Here is an 11302-nt window from a genome sequence, read left to right as displayed (position 1 = left end):
AGCAGTAGAATCAAACCCCAGATGAATTTTGAGAGAGATTATGCAGCTTTTGAAAGTGATGTATTTCAATGAAACACAGTCCATAAATGATCTTCATTTTCCTCACCCTTTTGGCTTTCGCACTATGACTGAACAAATTCATAATTTAAACCAGAATAAATGGATTAGAAGGGTAAACTATATATGCTTATTTGTAACTAACGAACAGCATTTGCCCAAAGTAGCATGAAGCACTTCATATACAACAGCAAAAATGAACCAAAACGAGACAAAAAGGTGAGATTTTAGTTTCCAATACACAGACAGTCAAACCAGACCAATTTGACAAGCTAAATTCAATCTATAACTCCTTACACAAGGTTAAGAATAGAGGAGGACAAAATTAATTGCACTTATATACACTACTATAAACTACAGTGAATAAAAAAAGTTTATTGTCTAAACTAAATTAACTCAAAATTAGTTCAAACAAACTGAAACTATTTTTTGTTTTCTACTTTCACATATAACACAACTTTGAGGCCATAATATACTAAAAGTTGAGATAGGTTGGTCAGAACAAAAGTTGAGATCAACTGGCTTAACTCAAGTTCGAGACGGATTCGACTAAGTCAGGTCAAATGTCAATATAAATCATGTTGAATCCAAGGTCGAAACAAGCCGATGAGTTGACATAGACAAAAGTCAAGACAGAATGGATTGGATTAAAGTTGAGATGAATCGAGTTAAACCAAAGGTTGAATATAACTAGGTTTGACAAAATGTCGAGACAACTTTGATCGAAATTCGATCAAATTCAACTAGGACGTACATGATCGATTCTGATCAAATTCAGTTCGAATAAGTTGACTCCGAATAAAAATCAATTAAATCCTGTCAACCAAAGTTAAATTATATTGAAACAAGTAAAAAATATAAAATTAACTATTTTTAAATTAATAAATAATTAACTAAACCTAATTTTAGAAGTTCAATTTTTTAAAACTAAAAGTCGAGTTCAATTTTTTAAAACTGAAGGTAGAGTTTAGTTTTAAATCTAAACAATTCCAAATTTGTGGTATAATATAATACATTTATTTGATAGTTTAGTGCAGTTGAATGAATTTTGAACATCCTAATTATAGAGATTCGAACCAACACAGATTCTATTATAACATAATTCTCCATATTATGACTATTTCCAAAAAGTAAAACGTGAATCACGTCCCCCTCACAAATGTGCTTCTGAGCCACGAGCCCAATCATCATGTCACCCACAGCATACATGCAACATCCACCATGACCATTGCCAAGTTGATTAGTTTGTTCCACTGTCATAATTCTTCTCACATACACAAGTATCTCATGGAGTTTTCACTCTCCTAATACAACCTCAAGTTTCTTAAAGAATGGGATTCCATTGTTCATTAAAATTCCTTAGCTTTGGCTTTACATTGCTTTTCGGCAGATTTGTAAGAATGCACAGCTTTACTCATGATGAAGCTTTCGCCTTTTGTTGACTCACTTATGCTTTCAAAATAGTTCATTCATTCTTTCCACATTTCAGCAGGGTACGATGACATACAAGATCAGAGCTATACCAAAAGTTGATAGCTCCTCATAAACCCTCTTGGCTTCATCCATCAACCTAGCTTTACAAATTAGACCTTTTCTGTTTCGATAAGAAAACGATCATGATATTGCAACTGACCTGCATTCCCAAGGAAAGGCAAAGAATTAGTGCTAAAGCACTAAAATAGACATTATTCAACCATTACAAATTATATGATGCTAGAAATTATGATTAGATAAGACTTCATCTAAAAAATGTTTCGAAAACACCGTATGAGTTTCAAAAACAATATTCTCATTGGTCGATATAAGTTATTGATTCTTAAAATTGACTTAAAAAAGTTGACAAAAGATAATAAAAAATAGCAACAAAGATTTTTCAAAAGATAAATAGACCTTCCACTATTCAACCAGAATTTTCCAGAAATGTAGAATACCAGAACTAGTAAGAAATTTTAAATAAATCTAAAATATTATTAGAAAAGAAAAAGAAAAAATAATGAAACTAAGAGGAGAGGACAAAAAAGAGAAAATGTTGTGTAATCTTCCAAAATGAAACGAAGAGCAAATGAAGGTCTATTTATAGACCCTGTGATGGAACTAACCCTCTCAAGAAAGTAACAAAAAAGGAGGCATACGTTGGTAATCTTCCAACGTTCACAAAGAAGGTTGTAACGTTTAAATCAAAATTCAACAAAAGAGGTTGCAACGTTTGACCGAGAAAGTTGCTGATGCATCACTTGATTTTGTTGGATGTGTATTATATCTATACTGATGATTTTGAAAAGCTAATGGTTGGTTTTAGGAAGTTGGCTGTTATTCATGATTCTAATAATTAGACCTGTGAATTCTGATGGTGAGGTCAGTATTAATAGTACTACTGATAAATTGAATTTTGATTTTAAAACTAAACCTGAAACTGATGTAGTATGAAGAATATCAGAAAAGTTGCTAACTATGTTTTGATGATGTAGTACTACGAAATGGATTTTGATGCTGACTTAAGTGATTCTGAAATTGATTTCACTCTGTTTCAAAGTGTTTGGCTGATGATACTAGAGACATGGTAATGTCGTGCAGTTTAAAGTGTTTTGCTGATACTGAAACATTGTAATGTCATACAATTTAAAGTGTTTTGCTGATACTAAACATGCTAATCTCATACAGTTTTCAGTTGTGACTGATGAATTTGAGATAGTAGCAGTTGCTATGAGAGGTTCAAAGACTTCAAATTTAATTCTAAAACTTTCATTTTTTTTTTTACTTTCTTTTTCCAGGTTTCATTTTGTTTCTGAAATCTTGCTGAATAATCTCTACTAGTTTCTAATGTGCCTCTCAAATACATTTTGATGAGCAAAATGTACAGTTTTAGGTTTATAAAAGTTTATTCATTGAAGAAGATGTAGCTGCTTGAAATTTGAAGGAACCAGAGATGAAAAGTTCCCCCAATCGTGAATCAATAGCCGATTATATATAGGCACCATGCAAAAGGTTGTTTGTTTTTAGATTCAGCAACAAACACCCGTGTCTGACTGAAGTGCCATCAACAACAATTGACGAAAACAAAAAAACAAAATTTGACCAGAAATTGTGTCTTGAAACAAAGGAGATATGTTTCAAGGATCTTCAACTGGTGTTTTCATCTTGGCTCTAAGCGGCAGTCAGGTAACTATAGAACAAGCTCCTGCTGTTGACTCTTAATATAGAGCCTTCACCATTTTTGGATCAGAGAGAACAGGGAAGAAGAAGAAAAACAAAACTCACCTCACAAATTCAACAAAACGTGCCAGTGCCATCAGACATAGATGGTTGGGATCGTGTGGTCACAGCTTTATATGTATATATACTTGTGCTGTAAACCCTAATGTTAGTTTCGGCGTCAAAATTTGCGAAAAAACTGTTCAAAAGATCCGAAAGGTTTGGGCCTGTTATTTGGATTCTGTTTAAGGCCGTTTGGCATGTTATCATCACAAATTATTTAACCGGGTAAATAGGTGAATTAATTTTTGGAATTTGTTTTCCGTTATTATTTTTGGTTTTCAAACTATGAATTTTTTTTTCTTGATTTTTCTATCTCTGAAATTATTTTTTTGGAATTTAAAAAATATAAATCCTTTATTTTTAAAATAAAGGTATATTTTAACTCGTAAAAGATTTAATAAATATCATAGAGTTTTTTTTTATATAATAAAAACTAGTTTTTCTACGTCATGTATATTCTATTTCTACTTTAGTTATTTTTTTATTATAAGAAAAGATATGTACTTAAGATTAATCTAACAAGTATATATGAGACGACCATGATAATAAAATTAGAGTTTCGCATGTTTTTGGACGTGTAACATGTAGTACATTACCAGCTAAAAATAACGTGTTTTTAATAAAATTGTTTAAATGAGCTATTTATTTTAATTTAATAAGTATCTCATTTAAATTTAAATAGAGGAATGAGTATACTTAAAAGTTATTATATATTTGACGGAATTTATCTATTTTTCTATAAATACTAATTCAAACACTAAGCAAAAAGACATACCACATTGCTAAAGAGGCAAAAGAAAAAAACAGAGACTATTTTGTTAGCAAGGTTTGTCCTTGAAACATATCCCCTTTGTACATGTTTGGTCGATATATATATATATATATATATATATATATATATATAATTAAACTGTGTTAATTGTCTATCTCCAATTTCATTTCATAAGTGAGTAATTCTTTAAAGAACATATTAAAGAAAACTTTGTTTTATATGTAGGTAGTGTTATACCAAATTTGGAATAGGTATCAAAAGGTCACACAATCACAACAAAAATTAGGTTTAAACTTCTTTTTAATCCTTAAGTTATAAGTGAATGTTCAGTTTAGTCTCCATTTTTAAAAATGTAAATCTTTGATCCTTAAGTTATAAAAAAATGTATCAAATGAGTCCTTTTTTAACTTGAAATAATGTTTTTGATTGTTTCTTAACCATTACTACATAATCTCACACTCAATTTTGAAATCTGTGTACAAACCTAGAATTGACATTAAATACTAATCTTGCACGAGTGATTGAAATGTGGGAATATGCTATAATTTTCTAAATAAATAATCACTCCCTCTGTTAAACTGAAGAAAAATCATAATGAAACAAATATTATAAGATTTGAGATACTTCCATCTAAAATTTTGAGTGTGAAAATCTTAATGATAGAGACTATTAAAACATTAGATATTTTGATTGCTAGTACATAGAAAATTTCCATTACACAAGACATGCCAGGTGGCGGTCATTTATTCACAGAGATTTATGATTTATATATCAACACAGAAACATTTGAAATCCAGAAGCTTTCTAATACATGTTCGGATTGTGGTTGGAAGCTAAGGTATTAGGAATAAAAACTAGTCTAAGTAAGTTCAGCTTCGGATCCAAACCAAAAATGCATTGAAAGAAAAGGAAATGGTGATTATTATTGCTATAAGATATGATGTAGAAAAGGTATGGAAGAAGCAATAGTTCTGCTTCACTTTGTCCACCACCAGAGGAAGTCCTTGCGCCTATTGATCTTCTTCTGGAGCTGGAGGAGACCATAGAGTAAAGCCTCTGCAGTTGGAGGACAACCTGGGATATATATGTCAACAGGAACAATCCTGTCACATCCTCTCACAACTGAGTATGAATAGTGGTAATATCCTCCTCCATTGGCACAGCTTCCCATTGATATCACCCACCTTGGTTCTGGCATTTGATCATAAACCCTAATCATTTTTTTACCATCTTTTGTCAGAAAATTGAATACCCTTTTCTAAAAATTACTTTTTTATATATGCAGATAAAAAAAATGAATTTTTGTGGGCAATGACAAAGAAAATGGTTGGAAGAGAGAAGACGAACTTGCGAAGAGCTGGGGCCATCTTGTTGGTGAGGGTGCCAGCAACGATCATGCAATCGGACTGGCGCGGGCTGGGCCTGAAGATGATTCCGAACCGGTCCAGATCGTAACGGGCCGCGCCCGTGTGCATCATCTCCACCGCGCAGCAGGCCAGCCCAAACGTCATGGGCCAGATGGACCCCACGCGGGCCCAGTTCATGAGCGCGTCGACCTTCGAGATTACGAACTCCGCCGGCTTCGACAACCCCACGGGGGAGGACTTCGCCGGCGGAGCCGGCGCACAATAACTCGTCGGAGCCACCGTTCCGGAGGAACTGCTGTGGAGGAGAGACGCTGAAGCTAGCCGCTGAGGGAGGCGGCACGTGGTTCCGGTTCGAGTGATGAGAGCCATGGAGACAAAACACGTACTTTTGGTTTGGTTTTATTTTTGATTTTTGTCTGTAATTTGTTAAGGAGGAATGAAAGGTATCGTTCACGAAAAATCCGTGTTTCTTCCTGGGGCAATCTCCTCTGCAATATGCTCGCCATTTTAGGATCATGGTGGACCAACTTGTAACAAACCTTCCTTGTTTATAGTTTTGGAGCTGATTGCTACATTTCACCATAACATTTTACCAAAATAACTAACTTTCAACGGCAAAACAATAAAACTTTTCCAAGGTTAATTTATAAAAAATATTATTAAATTTTCATAAAAAATTTCTTTATCTATAAAATCATTTCTCATTTACTTGAAATACATTTTTACATATTATAATTAATAATATATGATTTAAAATACATTTTAATGATATGATACGAGTTTTATTTTAGTTTATCGAAATTAAAAAAAAAAAGTTTGATGGTCATGCACTTTCAAGTGGATTGACGAAAAACATAGCAATGGCATTAATCATGTTAATTAGAAAATGAAATAAAATAAAAGTAATAAACAATTTAGATATTGTAGAAAAGGAAATTCAAAAAAGTTGTCCGTTAACAAAGTGTATATTCCTTTCCCTCCCGTTTTCCCTGCACCTTCCATAAAACCTAGGGTTTCTCTCTCCCTTTAATTTCCCTTCATTTCCTTCACCTTCACTCTTCCCCTTCACACCCAACCAAATTTCCCAAAAATGATGAATGCTAACCCTAACTCTAACTGTAACCCTTACGAACACATGCTCAAGGAATCCATCAACCGCTTCTTCGCCGAACACCGCAGAGGCGTCACCAACTTCTCCGACTTCACCTCCATCTTCTCCCGCATGCTCCACGCCACCCCCAACCCTCCCATCCCAATCCTCTGGTTCTACGCTGCCCTCGAATTTCGTGCAGCGCGCGACCCTTCACGAAGCGTCAGGGACCTGTTCCAGTTGCTCGTTTCGTGTACCGGTGCGTGCGGGTCCACGAAGCGGATCGCTGCGCTCGCGCCGCTGGTGTTTGTTTTACACCGCTTGGCGCTTCGGCGACGGGAGTTTAGAAGCGAGGTGGAGAGTCTGGTGGAAGGAGTTGTGAGCTACTGCAGCATTTACTGCGGGAAGGAGGTTTGCAACGGCGACGTGGCGGTTATGGAGTTTGGGGATTTGATCAAGGTGTGGATGGTGGACGATGATGGTGGCGGTGGCGGAGGGGTTTTTGGAGATTGCGCCGTGGAAGGGTTTTTCCCTCTTGTGAGTGAGGAATTTCGGAAGGGGATTGTGAGGGGTTGCGAGGTTGGGATCTTGGAGGGAGTTGTTATGTGCGAAGCGCTTCTGTTGAAGCTGTGTTTGGCGTTCGAGAAAGGACTTAGCAGAGCGGAGCTGGAGAAGAATTTGCTCGCTTCCGCAGTTCAGACCATGACAGGGTTTCGAAGTTTTCGCTTTTTGGGTAAGACCCTGATTTCTGAATTCAACTATTTTTTTCATTTTAGAATTACAGTTTAATTTCTACGTGCATTTATAGTGACTACTTGGTCACCTAATGTGACTATTGGGTGAAGTTGCACTTTTCATTTTCAGTTATATTAATATTCCGCAATTGACCATTATCCAGAGCCTTATAAAATATCTGCGGATATCATGATCACTAGAAAATATTTTATTCTTTGTTTTGATAATTTTTTTTTTTCTCTGGGTACATTTTTTACTTCAATTATAATAGTTCAAAATTTAAATAAAATTAGTCTCTTTAAAATTAATGTATCAAAACAAACAAGTAAATTACATGATAAAAAAAATTAAAATGTTTTCTTTCACACACACACACACAATATATATATATATATATATATATATATATATATATATATATATATATATATCAATTTATTGACCAGTTTCAATTTTAAACAATTTAAGATAGAATATAAGTTTATTAAAAATATCTCATTAATTTTTTTTAAGGAAAAATTATTTTTATTATTTGGGGTATTTTATTAATTTTACGGAAGCGGTGACCGTGATCTTCGGCCACCCATCTATAATAAGAAAGAAAAACCCATTACCTCGGTACTCAATTAACAAAACCATTATGGATTTTATCTACTGATATGTTGCCATGACTAATCACACTAAAAATCTAACTTACTTAAATTTTAGGTTGTGCCTGTTTCTTTTGTTTGAACTACATTTATATTCTCACTTAATATGACATCATTAACAGTCAGTAAATGAATATTTGCTAAGTGGAAGGACACTAATTAAGTTGATTTATACATGGTAAAATGTGGTACTGTTATGCTAATCTATAAATTTGGGCGATGTCAAGTATACTTATTTCAATCTTTTATGGATCAAGGTTTAAGTTTTCCTTTATTTGATCTGTTTAGACTAGCTTCTTTAGAAATTTAGGATAATTTGTTTATTTATTTATTTATTTATTTATTTTCACTAGTTAAAATTAATCCGAAAATTTTATTTTAAGAAATTATACGAGAACTTCAACAAATTAATTCATGTATAAAATAGTTTCATTTTTTCTTTCTCTTCTACAATATGAAGAAACTTGATCAAACAAAAGCATTATGTTCTTAAATTTTAAACTCCCACTCTACAACTCATTTTATTAATTTTATATTCAATAATTTAATTTATATTTTAATATGTATTATTATTATTATTATTATCATCATTATCTATTATTAATGATGTAAAGGAAAACAGCGGTGTCAAAACATATATTCCTTAGATTTTAACTTAAAATACATGTAATATATTTATTTAAGTGACAAGATATTAAGAAGTGTTTAACAAAAAATATTGATACATGCCCTTTATTTTGTTTGAAATATAATTATTTTCTGCACAAAGAATACTTTTTTAATTTTGTTTCTTAATCTTACCCCGTAAATGTCTTCATCTAATCATGCTCTTTTACCAATTTAGTAAGCTAGTTCTGGATGAAACTCAGTTATGCTTGATTATAGTTTTCTCCTGTAACAAAACAAATAGGATCACTTGATACATGTGTTTGTTTTCTCAGTTCAATCTCTCTTTTACCCGTATTTGTTTATTTGTCAGCTTGACATTGGTCCAATCCTTGTGCTTTCTGGGGTGACCTCGTTACAGTTTTCATGTTTGTTCTTCCTGATTGCTGATTGGTCTCCATTCAGATACCCTTTTCAGGATGATGTTGGAGCCAGTTTTCCCAGTCACCTCTCTACTGGTCAGTACCATGTCTCTTTTGCTTTTATTTTCCTTGATCATAATTTGGAATTAAGGGCTTTAGTCAAAACACCTTTTTCCCTGAAAACTTTTATGGATCTCAAAACTAAAAGGACTAACTTCAAGTAACTACAAGCCCACTTACCCCGCATGGCATATGTTTAATGGAGGCTAGTCATGTCTTGACGTGACTTCCATCTATAGAGGTTACTCAGGTTAGCATGCAATCAGATCTAAACTGCACTGTTTAATAGTATGCAAGACATATTTTTTAGTGCTCAAATCTATTCTTTATAAAATAATTGATGTAAGAGCAGGAGTTGAAGTATTGATTATTGTTGGAAACTGAGTTACGTTTTGGAAATTTAAAACTCAACCTTACCAGTAAAATTCTTTACATAACCGATTATTCATGAATGGTTCACTAGTTTGATTTTCAGTATAATGTCTCTGAAAAGGGATTACTGCTTGGTTAGCTACATTAATTATTCATTGCCATCGTCTTCACGGTCATTGTATCCAATAATGGGCACCCTTCTTATGTTGGTAATTTCAGCTCTTAGTTCTGTGGACATGACGTTATTCCTTTTACCTTCAATAAATGTGTGATGTATAGTACATTACTTGTTTCTAATTTTTACTATTAGATTCGACGACTAACTTCTTGTTTTACTGTAGGGTTCTGAAAATCAAGTTCTTTTAAAAGAAGTCCTGTACAATTCTGTGATGATGATAGACTATTCATTCATTAACCCTCAGGCAGAATTTTCACTATATGCCAACAGCTTGAAAGATGTTGCTATAACTTGGTTGTTTGTTGCTGAGTTAGCTGTGCAGTCTGCTAGGTATGAGAAAAGGCAATTGTGACTCTGATGGATGAAGGGTTTTGTCAAATGTTTCACCTGACAAGTCTCATATTCTCTGGTTTGGTCACAGGGAAAAAGGTGACCAGGGGAAAGCTATGTCGTACATAAATGCCTTCTGTAGATCCTGTATACCCAGTCAATTGATCAACTGGGTTACTGATCAAAATTGCATAGGCAGGAAGATCACTAGACCAAATGTTTCCACTCCCATAGCCCTTATAAGTGAGTTCCTTCTTTTTTTTCTTGCTATTCTTATCGTTTTTCCATTTTTTTACTTGTCTCCGTACCATTAACACTGCTGTATTTTTAAAAACTTCAGCAAACTGTACAATTGAATTAAACCTGAAATCAAGATTCCATGCGCTAAATAAAAGTCACAAAGTGTCACTGATGATTGAATTAAGATTGTTGTTAACTGAAACAAGTACCTCTTTGGTTTTCTTTGTGAGACTACTCTTTATTTTCCCTATTGTATCTAATAGCGATTTCATGTTCAGAGTGGCTTCTAGTTGTTGAGGAACAAGGAATTTCTGTGTTTGCTGGCGAAACTGCTAAGCAGATGGACTTAATGTTCAAAGCTAATTTTTTCACTTCAAGAACCGAGTGTTTACTTCCGGTCATAAAGCATTTCTTCAACAATCTGGATAAGAATCTCTTTTCAGTGAATGGAGAAGCCGTGGCAGACAAACTTGATGGTGACATCGACATGCCTGATAGTGTGGAAACTGCAAGTTTGGCTGCTGCTGCTGCTGATGATGATGATGATCTGAGCTCAGTTATTGATGGGACAAGAAAACGCAAAGAAGGGATCGAGGATGATACTAATACAAAACCGCTAAAAAAATATATGAGATGTCATATTCATGAGAATTCAGTAAGAGAAAACGCTTTTACATTCAGACAACAATGATGCTTTGGATGTTGGGAGCACAGTGCATTGGATATTTTGGTCTAATCAAACCTCCAAAATAAAAGGAACAATATAACTATATGATAGGTGAAACTGTATTAGGACACTGGGCTAATAACTTTTTATGACCATCCTTTGTCATTTTGGTGCTAGAAAATTGCAAACATTTGGCCCAGAAACTTCTGCAAAGTATATATCATCATATTTGGATATTGGATCAACCCTAGTTTTCATTTTATTTGGATATTAATTGTTATATTTTTATCTTCCAAATAAAATGTTTATATTTTTATCATTATTTCGATATCATAAAGTATCTTTCCCTATTAAAGCTTACATAGTTTTTGTTATTTAAACTTTTAGTTTACCTTTTTATAACTGAAGTTTAATGTGTTTCTTATCTTGTAGAAAAAAAGTAATAATTAATTTTAAGTTATCATAGCTTTTCTACATGTTGATACTTCTTCATATGTTATA

At 33.5% G+C, this 11302-nt stretch overlaps 2 protein-coding genes and 1 long non-coding RNA gene across 3 annotated transcripts; 1 reads left to right on the top strand and 2 right to left on the bottom strand.

Moving 5' to 3' along the window:
• Window positions 1-1151: 1151 nt before the first annotated feature.
• LOC111241894 lies at window positions 1152-3526 on the bottom strand. The gene is made up of 2 exons (XR_002668301.1): window positions 3316-3526; window positions 1152-1690 (listed from the first exon to the last, which is right to left on the bottom strand). It is a non-coding gene; the product is annotated as an uncharacterized LOC111241894 (long non-coding RNA).
• Window positions 3527-4782: 1256 nt separating this feature from the next.
• LOC106763747 (NADH-quinone oxidoreductase subunit B 1-like) lies at window positions 4783-6045 on the bottom strand. The gene is made up of 2 exons (XM_014647909.2): window positions 5432-6045; window positions 4783-5295 (listed from the first exon to the last, which is right to left on the bottom strand). The coding sequence occupies exons 1-2, from the start codon at window positions 5818-5820 to the stop codon at window positions 5061-5063; spliced, it is 624 nt and encodes a 207-aa protein (XP_014503395.1). The 5' UTR covers window positions 5821-6045; the 3' UTR covers window positions 4783-5060.
• Window positions 6046-6541: 496 nt separating this feature from the next.
• Window positions 6542-11046, top strand: LOC106764159. The gene is made up of 5 exons (XM_014648391.2): window positions 6542-7274; window positions 8998-9050; window positions 9728-9894; window positions 9986-10137; window positions 10413-11046. Exons 1-5 carry the CDS (start codon window positions 6542-6544, stop codon window positions 10823-10825), a joined length of 1518 nt encoding a protein of 505 aa, XP_014503877.1. The 3' UTR covers window positions 10826-11046.
• Window positions 11047-11302: the final 256 nt, after the last annotated feature.

Source organism: Vigna radiata, chromosome 6 (assembly GCF_000741045.1).
Source record: "Vigna radiata var. radiata cultivar VC1973A chromosome 6, Vradiata_ver6, whole genome shotgun sequence".
Lineage (NCBI taxonomy): Eukaryota > Viridiplantae > Streptophyta > Magnoliopsida > Fabales > Fabaceae > Vigna > Vigna radiata.
Note: the sequence above shows the minus strand (reverse complement) of the source record. Positions and strands in the feature narration are given on the sequence as shown.